The sequence below is a fragment of the Candoia aspera genome, chromosome 1 (assembly GCF_035149785.1).
Source record: "Candoia aspera isolate rCanAsp1 chromosome 1, rCanAsp1.hap2, whole genome shotgun sequence".
Classification (NCBI taxonomy): domain Eukaryota; kingdom Metazoa; phylum Chordata; class Lepidosauria; order Squamata; family Boidae; genus Candoia; species Candoia aspera.
This window is the reverse complement of record NC_086153.1, coordinates 184,417,615-184,433,714: the sequence shown is the minus strand read 5'-3', so window position 1 is coordinate 184,433,714 and position 16,100 is coordinate 184,417,615. Positions and strand designations below refer to the sequence as shown.

The 16,100-nt window shown below is 38.6% G+C and overlaps 1 protein-coding gene across 1 annotated transcript in view; it reads right to left on the bottom strand.

Annotated features, from left to right (window-relative positions):
- Positions 1–16,100, bottom strand: part of LOC134507442 (calcitonin gene-related peptide type 1 receptor-like) — a 79,830-nt gene that overhangs the window by 27,301 nt on the left and 36,429 nt on the right. Inside the window, exons 2-4 of the mRNA XM_063318089.1 lie at positions 8,475–8,572; positions 5,376–5,538; positions 2,382–2,492 (exon numbers count right to left, since the gene is read on the bottom strand). Of these exons, the coding sequence (XP_063174159.1) occupies positions 2,382–2,492; positions 5,376–5,538; positions 8,475–8,525 (325 nt within the window). The 5' untranslated portion in view covers positions 8,526–8,572. The remainder of the gene's footprint in view (positions 1–2,381; positions 2,493–5,375; positions 5,539–8,474; positions 8,573–16,100) is intronic.

Here is a 16,100-nt window from a genome sequence, read left to right as displayed (position 1 = left end):
TTGGTAAACATTCAACCAAGGTACACAAATGCAACTTTGTTCTGTAGGTTTGGGCCATTATAACTTGAACTGTTCCCTCCTTTTCCCTTGTCAATGGCTTTTGATACATTAATTTCCAAATCCATATTATCTGTTGTGTCTTACAAACTACTGCACACCATTAACATTCACCCCAAATCATCTGCATGAAAATGTACATGTTCTTAACCAATACTTTTCTAATATCTTCCCAAACATTCCTCATACATTTATACATAAATACATTAAATAACCAAGAGGATATTATACATTCCATATTTCACACTTACTCACTTTATCATACACTTTCCCTAAGTCAACAAAAGTACAGCAAACTTTTTCTCACTTTTCAGCAGTTTCAATGACCTGCTGAACAGCAAAAATCGAATCTAACCCACAAATTGGAAGAAAGCCTTACTGAATTTCTCGGATTTTCCTTGTTACCGCTTTCTGTATCCTTTCAGTCAAAATTCTGTCTAACACATTCTCAGGAATGCTTAACAAATTAACCCTCCTTTAGGATTTTATCTTACACTTGCTTACAACTTGATAACTAGGATTTTCCAGGTACTGATGTCAAACTAATTAGTCTGTATTTCCTGGGTCCACTTTTTTTCCTTTTTAAAAAGATTGGAAGAATGTTAACTCTTCTCCGGTGTTCAGACATTCCCTCTATAATCCAGTGAGCCAGCAGTTCTGAAATCACATCCACCAGTCCCTTTAGCACCATGGGATGTAATCCATCCAGCCCCAGCACTTGAATTCATTCAATGCAGCTGGGTGTTCTTGCAACACTTCCTTGTCTATTTTGACCTGCATTCTTCTTCTGCCCCCCAAATCAGTAAATTGCTAAGCACTGTTCTTTAACTCTGTAGTTATAAAATATGCATTTAAATGGGTTTAAATGTACATAATTGCACAATGTAACTTGTTAAATGAAATAGAAGCTCTCCCTCAAAGCAAAAAAAAATCTGGTTAATGATGACTGAAATATTTTGATGGAACTTCTGGCTTTCTTGTCTAGCTGTGAACTGAGATGAACTGAGACAACAAGCAACAAGTTCCAAAAAATCAGTCCCATGCTTGCTGTCCTGCAGGGCATTCTCACATGCAAATTCCAATATATTTCAAGAGATTTGGAACAGTTGGTTGTCCTAATTAGTTGAGGCATCTTTGACCGAATGTCCATTTGGGACATAAATCTGGTACTTCAAAATACTAAGAAGACAAGGTCTCAAATCCATAATGTTGTTCCTGCATGCACAGCATATGACCTGTCACACTGAACACAGTCCATCAGCCAAGCATGAAAACAATTCTGGAGCCTGATTAACTTCCTATTCTTGCTTCCTGCTTGGAACTAACCACCACAGAGACTAACAAACATTTAATGGGCCAGAGTATAATTTGTGCAGGCCTGACGTGGTTGCATCTGACACAAGCTACCAATAAGAATCCTGTACTAGAAAGGGCTTATGTTAAAGCATTCCTTTCTCTCAATTTTCAGCCCCATTTCCTTTCTTAATATTTTATGAAGATTTCTTGCCTTGGCATTCTTGCACACAATCTTATTACCCCTCAATAAATCCCTCTATATATGTGCTAATTCCTAGCACCCTCTTCTCAGATATTTTATCCGAATTTGTATACATGCACAGTTCATTTTGCTTCCCATATCTTATCAAGAAAAAATCATGGCCACTAAAATTGCAGTATGGGGTAGAGGAGGCCGATACAGTACAGAATCCATGCATTAGGAATTCAGCTGAGAATTGCAGGCCTGGGAAAGGTTCTATATTTTTAAAAGTTCCAACGATTCCTATAAATAAAAGCTAAAACCATACTGTTCAAATAAAGATGTTTTCATCCTGCAGCTGCTACAAGGAAAGTAACAATAATTTGTGTGTGTGTGAGTGTATGTATAGATAGATATAGATGATGATATAGATAAATATAGATATAGATATATATAGATATGTGTGTGTTTAATTTTTTTCCTTATTATATCAGCCCGTTGGAAAATGCAGATTTTCAACTAAATATTTATTAGATCTATAAGCAATTTATGTGGCTGGTTATCAAGCTCCTACTTCTACTTGATTGTTTATTTTTTTATTTATCAAATTTTTATCACCGCCCATCTCCCCCAGATGGGGGACCCTGGGCAGTTCACAATAAAACCAATTAAAAATTCCATGAAATCATAAATACGGCCATCAAGATTATGTACGGAAGCTGTCAAATAATTTAAGGACTTGTCATGATGTTGAATTTGCACAATTCTACCCAAATTCTCGGTGCTCAGAAAATTTATTTGCTGACTCTCAAGCAGACAAATAAATTACTGAAGTCTTAATACTTACCTGAAGGGTCAAAGTCCTGAAAATAGTCTGGACAGCTTTGTACTTCGGTCTTTCCTACAGCAGCATCATCCCAGCACAACCAACCATCCCATGTTCTGTTGCAATGAGGACCTGCAAAGCGAAGGGGCAACATTTGAAGCGTTTGTCCTAATGTACCAGGGCTGGGTACATTTTTTTCCTGTACGTGCACAAAACCCTTTCCTTGCAAAGAAGCAAACCTTCGGATCCAATTCCATCTCCTTCCGATGGGTACATACAGCATGTGCTTCCAAGGGGACTTCCATATACTCCTGGGTTCTATAACCCCTCCCGCCAGGAGAAAAAACCCATCCATTATTCTTGCTTTGGGCTGTTACTTGGACCTTGTTGAAGACTTATGTCTTTCTGTCTCTGCCATTCTGAGTTCTACATCCATTATCTAACTCTCTACTCTTAAAAATATTGTAACTTGAGCAGAAAACAACAAAAAGGCTTAAAACTATTTTGATATCATCATACTTTCTTACCCTGTACCTGTTACTCTAAAATTTTGCAAGAAGCTTGCCTGGGGACAAACCTGTTTTCCAATAAGCTGCCCCAAACAAAACAGACCAACTGAAGCAGGCGAAGGGAAGCAAATATCTTTCCCCTCAACCTCTGAATGCTTCCTTTGCCTGCTGAAACCACAGTGTTTCTCCTTCTGAACTTGTGCAGGTTCCTTAGCTGTGGATGTCACTACGTCATCTATCAGTTTTGTTTGAAACTCACATCAAAAGCTAATCCTGAGGAGAAAAAAAATCTTCTGAACATTTTGTCTAAAGCCTGGCAGATTCCACCTGGTTAGAATGGACCATCATCCCTATATATTTCTTCCACTTCTGTCAAAGAGAAAAAGGTAGTAGACGTTTGTGGATCTCTGATGGTGATCCATTGCATGGCAATTCCCATTTCTAAATGAAGATTCAGAGTTTTACTCTGAGGTTGGAGGGCTTCTGAACTGGTGCAAGGCAGATCAGTCTGCTTTCCAAATCACCAAACTGGAGTCAGAATTAGATTGTGGTTTGACACCTGCTTTTGCTCTTGGGTGCTGTATTCCACAGCTTCTGATTCTTTACCTATTTACCACTTTTTTTTTGCTCATTCCATTATGTTACACGGACATGGATTAAACTATCTCAAAAGTAATGGCACTGGGATAAAATAACATTGTTATTATCAACATCAGCAGCAGCAGTATTGCTGCTAATGTTGTTGTTGTTGTTATTTGTTTTTGTTATTATAGTTTGGGATAAAAAAACCAGAACAGAGCAGTGCTTCTCAAACCATGTGGTCTGAGGACCCCTTTACATTCTTAAAAATGATTGAGGACCTCAAAGAGCTTTGGTTTATGTGGGTTATATCTACTGATATTTATTGTATTTGAAATTAAATGTGAGAAATGTTATACTATTTATTTGATTCTGCAGACCCCCTGAAAGGGTCTCACAAACCCTCAGGGGGTCCCCAGACCACACTCTAAGAACCACTGGCATAGAGGATTCAGCTTAAAGTTTTGGTATACAAAACTCTGACAGAGACCACTAGCCTTGAAATAATAAGAGGGATTCTCTTTGCCCATATGTCTCTTCACATTTTAAGGACCAGCCAGTTCAATTGCTGCATGATATATGGTGCAAAGCAGCCAGGGGAACAAAAAAAAAAGCCAAATAGAAAATATGTATGTATGTATGTATTATGCATGCATGCATGCATGCATCTCTGCCCTAGTCTCCATTTGTTCTGTTTCTGTTGCTGCAGCGTAGCCAACCTACTGGACAGGGCTGGCTGTTGAGCACATGTATCATAATAATCCAGATCAAATTCAGTTAAAATAAAAAGCCGGTGTTTGGCTTATAACAAAACCTGATTTTAAATGTTGCCATTTTTTTTCTTTGCAAAAGAGCTTCTGTATTTTTGTTTCATTTTTCTAGTGCGCTAGAATTTATACTGATGGCATTTTTGAACTTTATTCTTGGAGGTGATAGAAAGAGTTGCTGCTGCTGCTGCTTGTTGCTGTGTTGCAGTTACACAGCTCTTGATCTGCTTAAGGCCACCCTTGTTGTCTGCATAAAATAACAGCTGCTGTGAAAGGAGTTTCTTTGGGATGTCTCCTTGGAATTTAGGAAGTGTGACAAGGGAAGCTACAAAAGGCTGAAGTGATTCTTTTACTCTGACAGACTTGCATCCATCTCTTGCCCATTTTGCAAAAAAACCTTAATGCAAAATTCCTGAGTTTTACTGAAAGGTCCTCCCACCTCCCCATTTTTTTTAAAAAAGCTCTTTTTCTAAATGAATGAGAATGGTGGAAAAAAATTCAAGGATTTTTGTACATCAATAATTTTGCTTCTGCAATGTCAAAAAAGCTGGTCTTCAAGGGACAAAAAGGCTTATATGAACAATTTATTACAACAATTAGTAAGATTTTAATTCAATTTCATAAAACATAAGTTACAACTATTTATCATTGCCCACCAAATTAATGTGTACCTTTAACTATCTCAGCAGCAAAATACTTTTCAACGAACACCTCCACCCATTAATTTATCTATAATTCATTCTGACTCCTTTTCACAACCCAAAGCCAGATTTACATGCAAAAGATAAAGAAACAAACCACCTAGTTACACTTATTATCACATTCAAAATAAATTAATTAAACTCCAAAGCAAACAGTGCTACTTAAGAATACCTTGGAGTGCCTTGCTTGAAGATTTATTGGCACCTGCAAGAGTCCCCAATGCTGTCTGTAAAGAGCTTTAAAAGATCAAAACTGCTACTTTAGATAGGTAAAACACCCAGAATTGAAAGCTTGTATACTTACAAGTGTTCAATAGTTTCAAGAGGGGTGTAATAAGCACAGTGTTAGTATGTAAAAACCATTTCTTTAATTATATTTGCATGATTTAACAGATGGGATGCTTTAGTTTGGGAAAATAACTTGATTAAGACTAAAACATATTGATATAAATTGTTTACCTTCAAACTCTTGAGTAGTTTGTGTAATTTTCTGATAACATTCAAACTGTGCTGTCATGATTTTATTATCAGTTACACCTAGTATCACCTGGTGGTCTGTCTGAGTTCTCATTTCTCTGGACCAATTCCCTTTTTTTTCATCTGGAACTGCTGTGACAAAAACCTGGACAGAAAATGGGAAAAAACTAGATTGTCACAGTTGCCAAAACGATTGCTACATATTGTACAGAGTGTTAATTGAATTGGATGAATTAATGCAAACCATTCTATATGCTATTTAAAAAGGAACACCCCATGTAATTCGGCAGAAGAATGTTAATGAAGTCCACAATTTTTAATACACATTATTTGTGAATTTATTAACTGTGGTGTTACCTGAGAAGAAAACATTTCTTTTGAATGTGTCTTCAAAGGTAGAGTATCTCTATCTCAAAACAAAAATATCTCCCTGTATAACTGTCCAAAATGTATGGAGTTTCAGGCACCTCAGCTTAATTTTGTAAATGACTAAAATTAGCTACTTTTTTGGATGGTTTGAGGCAATGCTAAACTTTCACTGGTATGTTTATAAACTGTGAGGGATAGGGCCAAGACTGAAAGTTCAGTTGGATTTCATTTATGTTTAAAACTACTCCTAATTAAATATAGCTGAAATGTTTACTCTTAGTGTATTTAATAATTCTCCCCTTTTGTAATAAAATAACATTTATTTATTTATTTATACATACATACATACTTCTCTTGTGTTCCACTTGACTGGTAAATTATCCTGCTGACATCTGCTGTTTTAAGATCTCCCCTGCTCCCAATATTCTGAGATTGTTATTTTGCCATTCAGTGAGATTTTCTGCTATCCCGGCAAAAGTCTTACAAGGTTCAGAAAGGAGGTTATGATATCATTACACAAGATACAAAACTCCAGTTCACGTCTTAGATATATCCTAACTGGAGGAGTGTCTCAATGAATACTGGATATCTTGACTTTGAGTATCTGTACCAGGGAAATGTATTCTGCACATAACATACAAACTTAGCATAAATCTTATTATTAATCAATATCACCTTACTAAAAGTATTGTGATTTATATTATTTATAGGTGTCTGCTTATCTTAGTTTTGATGCCTGCAGTTACATTCTCCAGTTAAGAACTCCAGTTGAGGAGCAGCTAGTAGGAAAAACTGTTATCTCCTGCAAAGGCTTTCTATTGCTGTAGAGTCCTTGGTGCTCTCTGAGCCTTGTTGTTTTCTTGCAGATGTTTCATTGCCTGACTAGGCAACATCTTCAGTGCTAGAAAGGAGTGGGGTTTGCTCTCTGTTTATATACAGTAGCTTGCCCTGCCTGTGTTGGTGGGGGTGTTGTTCTCTCCTTGGGAGTTCCTTGATTGGGCTCTTGTTTACTGCTTGATTGTCTGAGTTGGTAGTCCCTTGATTAGGTTATTGTATACTGCTTGATTGTTCGTGTAGTGTTAATCTGGTGTTAATCTTTGCTTATCTGGGTGCTGATTGCTGGCAAGGAGGTATTCTGGTTTTTTTGTTTCCTTTTTAGCTTTTTTATTGTCTCTTTTGAATGGTATGTAAATGTTGTTTACCTCTACGTGCCTGTTGATGGCTGACTTGTTTGAGTGCCAGGCTTCCAGGAATTCTCTGGCATTTTTGGATTTGGCTTGGTTTAGGATGCTCACAGTTTCCCAGTTGAAAGTATGGTTGAGTTGTGAGATTAAGGACTTTTCATTAAGGAGTTTTCAACCATGAGCTACAGATATTCTCTTTGATTGGCTTTCAACTGCATTTGTTTCCCTCTGCCAAACAAACTGCTAATAGTTGTAAGTTGTACTGCTAATAGTTGTAAAAACAGGGAGATCAAATGCCACAAATTGCTTGCTACTGATCTAGCATCTACAGGTGGTCCTCAGTTAACAACCACTCATTTAGCAACTGTTCGAACTTATGACAGCGCTGAACAAGTGGTAGTTATGACCGGTCCTTGAAGTTCTGGCTGTCACAGCGTTCCTGTGGTCATGTGATCATGATCTGGCTGCTTAGCAACTGGTCTGGATTTCCAACCATCACAGCATCCTGCAGTCATGTGATCGCAATTTGCGACCTTCCCTGACAGCTTCCCACAAGCAAAGTCAATAGGGAAACTGGCAGGAAGTTGGAAGTTGTGGTCATGTGAGCTCCTTGCTTAATGACCCACATAGTCCTTGCTTAATGACCTGCATAGTTAATGATGGTAACTGGGGACTGCTGGAAGTGCTGTCGCTAAGTGGTGCAGTCACATGATGTTATGCTTTATGACCACATCTCTTAATGACAGAAATTCAGGTCTCAATTACCATCATTAAGTGAGGACTACCTGTATTGGCAGAATTTAGAAATCATAAGCCATAGTGCAGCTTGTTTGGTTTTGGTTTAGCATGAAATGTCAAACCAGCCATTGTAGTTTGTAATCCAGAATTCATGGCACAGTATGTTGTGGGAACCCAGTTAATTGTGGATTTTTCAATAAAACATGGTTAAAACATAGAACAGCATGATGTCTATATAATGGGGGCTGTTGGGGTGCAAGAGTAAGCAAATGGCAACATGTATATCTTGCCACAACTTAATGTTGTTGTGTCAAATGTCATGTAATATAATTGGGACTTTTGTATGATGACATTATTGCACATGTGCCCTCATTCTGTGGTCAATGCAGTTTGTTCCAGACACTGTTGGTCTACACCAGATCTCCCTAAACTAGAATTCTCCACATATGTTGAGCTACAACCCTTAGAATTCTCATCCAGAATCCTTTGAATAACTATCTGGAAGGCACCAGGCTGAGGAAGGCTGATGGAGTAGATCTCCCAAAATTGTCCTCTTTCAAGCAGAAGCCTTTTGCTGCTGTATCTGGAGAAGCCAGAGACTGAGACTATCTGCACAAAGGACATGTGCTATACAGCATAATATGTGCTATGTTTCATATGCCGATCATAAGTCTGGGTACCTTGGATATCTCCAGCTACCTGAATAAGGACAAGCAAAATTTAAGAGCAATTTCCATTCATTATATTATATAAACATCTGCAGATGTGCAAGTAGAGGGAACAGACTCACCAACATCATAGCTAAGAGAGGCAGCAACTGTATAGTCCAACTGGTTTCCATTGCTAAATCTATGCAATGTAGCTTTACAATTCAGCAAGAAGGTGCAGCTGAAATTAAACAAAACAAAACATAAACGTCTTAAACTTTATGGTTATGTTCCTAAACCCATTCACCAGGGGAAAAAATCACACTGAACTTAATCAGGCTTTCCTCTGAGTAGACATATATAACATTACAGTATGACTCAGCTTGCAGTGGGAGGACTGAAGTTTGCGCTTAACTTTCCACTTCAGCCAGTGAAACTTAAAAGCACTGGCTGAATTGCATCCTGAATGTTTGCTAAATAGAATTAAAATAACAGTAGCAAACTGCAGTAGGCACATCATTTTGTCTTAAACCTCAGAGAAAACAAATCAACTTAAAAAGACTGGCCAATTTTTCTGTTGTTTCCTTTTGTTCAAAGGAGGAAGCTCGGGAAAAAATGGAAGTAAGAAGGATAGGACAATAAAGAGAGATGAGATCTCAGTGCTCTTCTAATATGGCCTCTAAAAGCATAATGTCAGAATATTCTAATATGGCAACTCATCTTCTCATCTCTAGTTTTGGTCATCATTTCTCACATGCCCACCACTGTTGGCTGATGGGCTACAGAAACTTACAGGAGTTTGTATCCCAGTCATCACATTAAACTTATTTCAGTTAACATAGCCAATTAAAAAGATGAAGTCATGCGTAGAAAAGGTCAAAAAGGATGGAAGAGAACAATTTTGAAACTGCTACATGAATGTATCCACTAGAACTGTTTCTTATTTTTTTCACTCATGATAAACAACATGAAATAAAGCAGTTCAGGGAAATTCTATTGGTAGATGTCTGGTTCCCTTTAAATTTCTCTTAAAGCCTAGGAAACAAGGGTAATCCAACCCAATATAACAATTAGATTCATATTTTGTTAGGTAGAATTTGCTTAAGCAGTAGAATTTGGAAAATATGCTCAATTACCCTTACTCTGTTCTGCTTCTAACTATTTACCACTGAGGCAACTCTAATACACAGAGCTCTGTTACAGATGAGAAAACTCACACTTGTTCTTAATAAGATAAAGAAATATTGTTCACGCTCATTAACCTTATAGTTCAAAAACAATTAACATAAGCAATTAATTATAATTAACAATGAACAAAGGAAAAAAAAGATGACTCAGTCTCAATCAGTTAAGCAATAGTGGCAAAACCACTTGTTAATTGGATAACAAGTGGTTACTCAGCACCATAAAAATTGTTGTGGTCCACATTCATTCTTCTACTTTTAATATATTGCCTACAGTATTTCTTTTCTTCCCATTCAAGTCCCCCATGTCTGCCTTTACAGTCTATATAATGCATCTTCATATAATCACTTTTTACCCCCTCCTCTTTTCTTATTTATTCTTTCCCAGTATTCTATTACCATTTCCCATATTCCACCATTCATAATGAATATAGTCTCCAGCACTGTTGTTTATTTCCCCCATTCATTTGAACAGAATCCTCCCCTCTCCTCTTGTAGCTTTGGTGTTTTCTATCTATGATCTGACATGAAATGACTTGAAATTTGTTGCCCCGGCACATTGTACATTCTATGTTTTATGGTTAAAATTTTAAATGAATATGCAATTGCATGATGGTACATTCGTCTTGCTAACATCAGGCATTGGAAAGACTAATTTATTTATTTTTGTATTAAACAGATTCATATACTGTAGCTGTCCATGTACCAAAGGAACTCTGTGTGGCCAACAAAGATAAATATAAAAATAAAAACACATTATAACAACAACAACAACAACAGTGATGATGGAGCTGTTCTCTTGTGTTCCATTTATTTGCATCCTAGAATTATTTGACTGACCACAGAGAGAATGCTGGACAGGATGGAACCCTTAGTAAGATTCAGCAGGGCACTTATTTCCCTCATTTGATCATTCAAAATAGGAAGAAATATTATCAGCAACAATATTGTGCTTTTATTAGCTCATTACCCATATTTTTGGTATGCCACATTGATAACTGGTATTACAGTATTTAAAAATACCCCTGTACTGTGGAAAGCTAAATACCTACATGTATAGCTATGTTTAGACTCATGTAGCATTTTTTCTTGTATTCCACTGCCTCTAATCTTTAGATTTTTCTTTTCCTCCAATTTATGGAGGAGCCATTGACATAAATCTCATGACCTACACGAGACTTATGTCAATAAACAAACAGTTGACTCCATGGATACTCTTTCTGACAAACAATTATTTTTTTCAAATAGACAAGACAATTCATACCAGACTAGAGTTGAAATAATTTTGGTAACTCATCCTATGCATGTTTACTTAATCTTAATAGGATTTACTTCTCAATAAATGCACAACTATGTTAATTTTACTGATTGTCTACTTAATGTGCCTAACCCACTATCACAAAACTCTGACATTTTAATAAATGAATTTCGATTACTCTGAAACCAATTATACACCTATTATATAATCATAACAACAAACCTGATTGATATTTATTGGGGGAAATGTTAATTGTAAAATACTTGGGCATTTCTTTGATGCAAATTGGCTTCATTTTTTTTTCAAAGTTAGCAAATTGCTATGGCCATTCAAAGCACCAGAAAACACTTCATTACCTCCAGTCCATTCCATCTATATGTACTTTGAAATCTTGTACATATTTAGTAGGGTTTCTTTTGAATAGTTTTTTTTTGTTGATCTGAGTTGAGAGTTCTCAGAAATTCGTCCTGTTTAAATCCCATTTGGAATATTAAAATTGTACATGCATCTAGGATGATAGAAATCAAACAAATCAAATGAATGCTGGACTGGTAATTATCTACACTATCAGCTATTAATGACCTTGGTCCTTATGGCAATCATAGATACAATATTTCAGAACAAATCAGGCTACAAGTCAATAATAGTTTCAGCTTTCAGTATGTTCCCAAATTCAAATACTGCGTAAGTTGGGAAAAACCATTTTGCTTTGTTTTTTCTTGTAGAGAAGAAAAGATCTGTGGCCCAAATTGCACTGCATTCCACTCCAAATGGAGCTTGGATACCCAATTATTTGATAAGCAAAAAATAAACTGAAGCACACACATGGGGAATGTACATGACCAACCCACCAGAGCTGTCATTATTCAAGAAAATAGATAATGTTCTCTCAGTTGTCCTCCATCCATACCTACTTAGCACTCATAATTAATGTATACATTGTTAAATGGCTTCCAGAATTGTGTTAGTAAACCAGACGTTGTTTAAAAGTTTGTGAATTGTCAATAAGTAAATGTATTTGCTGTGGAAACAGGTCCTATTAACAACCCTGTTGAGATTTCTCCACTTCTCTGAAGAACCACTTGTCCTTTGTTGGATGGTTAGACTGCTACTATTTGAAAATACACTCTTAGATGTGCTCACCAGTGGCTAAAATGCAAATAGCAAAACAGTGGAAAAAAACCTACTTTATCTTCAGTTCCGATTCTATAAATCAACTGAAAGGATATGAACAAAAGAAAAAAATGTGTGATATAAAAGTATGATGCCCTATCAACTGGTGATGATGTAATATATCACTTATCCTATCAAATGATCTCACATCTGTAATATATTTGGTTCCAACACTAGTATGTTTTACTGCCCAGAGTTTCTGGGAGTTGGATGGCATATAAAATAAACAAACAAACAATTTTTTTTACATTCTCTTGGAAAACTTATCTTTTAAAATTGGCTTTCCCCAGCAGCTAAAACACCTGCTATTATGTCTGGATTATTTAAATTGTATTGTATTGTTCTTATAATTGTACACTATAATTTTATAACTACATTATTTATATTGCTGAGAAGAAAGTAATATAAAATGATTCTGATCCTGTTATAGTTTTGATTAATGCAAGATAAATATATTTTTAATATATTTTAGGCTGGTCAATCGCTAAAATAAAGTACTTTGGCTTTGATATTCATTCATTCATTCATTCAGTTTTGATGCTGCCCAACTTCAACCAAATGTGGGTGTCATGTTCACTGTTTCAATGTGCACTGTACATCGTAATGTTTCACATGCCATGGCACTGACGCGCGTTTCTGTTTGGGAGGGAGCTGCTGTGAAACCTTGTACCAAGCTCTGTATCTGTGTTCATTACAATGGAATGTGTTTGGGTTATGTGCTCTGTTCAAGGACTTTTCCCGCAGACCATCAGAAACCATTAGGAGCACCTGGGATTGTGAACTGGGGAAGATTCTATGTGGGGAGGGATCTCATTTGCACCGAGGGTTCTTAGTTTGCATTTGGCACACTTTTATCATTCTCAGCTTTCTCTGTGATCCTGCTTACTGTTATTTAATAAATCAGATATCTTTGAATTCCTGCTCATGAGTCTGATAGTGTTTTAGAATAGGCAACCATTACATAAAGCTGAGAATCACCAAAGTTGTACCGTTAGCTCCTACCAAGATTAGTTTCATGTGAGGGAAAATAGTTAACGATGGCCGAGTCCAAGCTCACAACTGGGGGACTTGAGGAGATGGCTAGCTTGATGCCCGAGTCGACGGTCAAGAGCGAAGAACTGAGCCTCACCCCAGAACCTGCAGGTTTCCGGGATGAATCGAGTTCCAGTGCTGAGGTGGAGGAATCTGACGATGGGGGAGAACCAGAGCAACCGGCACCCAGCGAATCGCCCGCAGAGTTGATCACCTGGGATGAAGTGGGAGAACCCCAGCCAGGGACGTCCCAGGCATCCTGGAAGTATCGGTTCCCGCTGACCCCAGACATAGAATCTACCACGGTATCAACAGAGAGACAGCCAAACTCACGAGGGAGGGAGGAATCTCAAACCCCTGAAAGGCTAAGAGTGATGGAGGTCAAAATAGAATCGATGGAGTACATGCTAAAAATCTGTCTCTGTCATTGGGTGGAGTTGCTGCCTTTTGCTGAAGTGGCTTACAACAATGCTGTCCATCAGAGTACTGGGCAAACCCCTTTTCATGTGGTTTCTGGTCACAACTTTGTTCCCATCCCTGAACTGCCACAACCCCCTCCCCAAACATGTTCTGCCTCTGACTGGGCTGTTAAGCTTGCTGATTCCTGGCCGGTGATTCTACAGGCTTTGGCTGATGCCCAGGCTGCTTACAAGTTTCAAGCTGATAAGCATCGTTCTTTGCAACATGATTTCAAAATTGGGGATCAAGTGTATCTATCTACCAAATTCATCAAGTCACCACAACCCTCCAAAAAACTTGCTCCCAAGTTCATTGGTCCTTTCCCTATTGTTGGTCTTATCAATCCAGTTACTGTTAAGTTGGATCTGCCTCACAATTTGAAACACTTGCACCCTGTTTTCCAATGCAGCTTGCTCAAGCCTGTCCACCACTCTTCCCACTGGCATCCCCAACCTCCTCCTCCTGCTCCAATCATGATTGACAGCCAACAGCACTTCGAGGTCAAGGAGGTTGTTGATTCTCGCAAGCTTTGTGGCACCCTCCAGTATCTGGTCTGATGGAAACACTTTCCTCATCCTGAATGGGTGTCTGCTCCCATGTTAATGCGCCTGATTTGATTTGCCGTTTCCACTTGGCGTACCCTTTAAAGCCTGCTGCTTAGTGTTTTCTTTCTTTTGGGGGGGCAGTATGTCATGTTCACTGTTTCAATGTGCACTTGTACATCGTAACGTTTCACATGCCATGGCGCTGACGAGCGTTTCTGTTTGGGAGGGAGCTGCTGTGAAACCTTGTACCAAGCTCTGTATCTGTATTCATTTCAATGGAATGTGTTTGGGTTATGTGCTCTGCTCAAGGACTTTTCCCGCAGACCATCAGAAGCCGTTAGGAGCACCTGGGATTGTGAGCTTGGGAAGATTCTATGGGGGGAGGGATCTTATTTGCACCGAAGGTTTTTAGTTTGCATTTGGCGTGCTTTTATCATTCTCAGCTTTCTTTGTGATCCTGCATACTATTCTTTAATAAATCAGATATCTTTGCATTCCTGCTCATGAGTCTGAGAGTGTTTTAGAACAGGCATTCATTACAGTGGGCAGCTCACAGAATAAAGAACTACTTAAAAACAACAAAATACAATTAATTAAACTGGAGCAATTACAAAATAACTACAAGATAATTATAAAGTAGTTCTAAGACGGCAATCCAGACAATACAGCAAAAGATATAAAAGTATCATGAACAGGGGGGTCCCATCCACCCTACCCTAATCCCTGGGAGAACAGCCAGATTTTTAAGGCCTTCTGGAACACCATCAGGGTAAAAGCCAAACAGATTTCAAGGGGGAACCTTATTCCAGAGACCAGGTGCCACTACAAAGAAGGCACATTTCCTGGGTCCCAAAAGATGACACAGTTTAATCAAATGTGCCTACCTGAAACGTGCCTACTCTGCTGGATGATATCAGCCAGGCAGAAACTTGAAGAGACAGATGATCCCTCAAATAACCAGGCCGTAGGCCATGTAGGGCTTTATAGCTAGAAACCAGTCCTTTGAATCACCCCTGGAAGCACACTGGCAACCAGGGCAGCTTGCAGATCTGGAAGCACACAAGGCAAGCCCATCACTGCTCACATTGCTGCATTCTGGACAAGTTGAAGCTACCAAGTGGTCTTCAAGGGCAGACCCATGTAGAGCACATTTTAATAGCTGAGCCATGAAGTGACAGAGGTGTGAGTGGCTGGAGGGCTGTCTGATCCAGGAAAGGACACAACTGGTGCACTAGATGGATCTGTGCAAAGGCCCCCTTGCCACCTGCTCTTCAAGTTACACTCCACTCCTGACTGGGGAAGGGCATCCAGGAGTAAAGATGGAAAATCCCTGGATTAAGGCAGTCTCAACAGCCACAGCCGCTTGGTTTGGGTAGGATTGAGCCAGTGTCAGCTTTTCCCCACCCAGGCCTGCACAGCCTCCAGGCACTGGTTCAGAACAGCCTCACTTGGCCTGCCTGGGGTCGAAAGCTATAATTTTACCGCATGATTTACTGTGATAATGAAGACTGTCTTTCAATTAGTGTTGCAACTTTTCACTTCCATTACAGAGGCTATGTAGATAACTTATGTGCAAAGCGATTTCTCTCTCATCTCCTCTGCTTTGCCAAGCCACCTCCTCCTCCCAAGGTCTTTCAGCATTTCCATGCAGCATGTAAGTCACATCTCAGCCGCACGGACAGTAGAGGTGAACCATTGGGGGAGGGCTTGTAAACTACAAAAACATTTCTGGAACAGCTGGAGCAGGAACATGTGTTTGTATTTCTCTTTTCTCTGCTCGCAGAGCTCACTGGTGTTTCTGCTTTCTCTCTTTTCCCTTCTCCTCCTCCAAGGAGTAATTGCCATCTTATGGAATGACAGAGATGTACCATGTAATACTAAAAATGAAACAACCAAACAACAATTTTCTCCAGCCAAATTAGGATTTATTTGTAGCATCAGCCTACGCTTTTCTTTTAAAATGTAGGTCCCCAAACCCCTGGGTTTAAACAGGAAAATTCAATGCAACATGTGCAGCGGAGTTTAATCAGAATAAGAAAGTGCTGGGGCAGAGCCTGTGCGTTATTCTTCCAAAGACATGTATGCACCATTTTCCAAAATAGAGTTGTGATGTGGCTA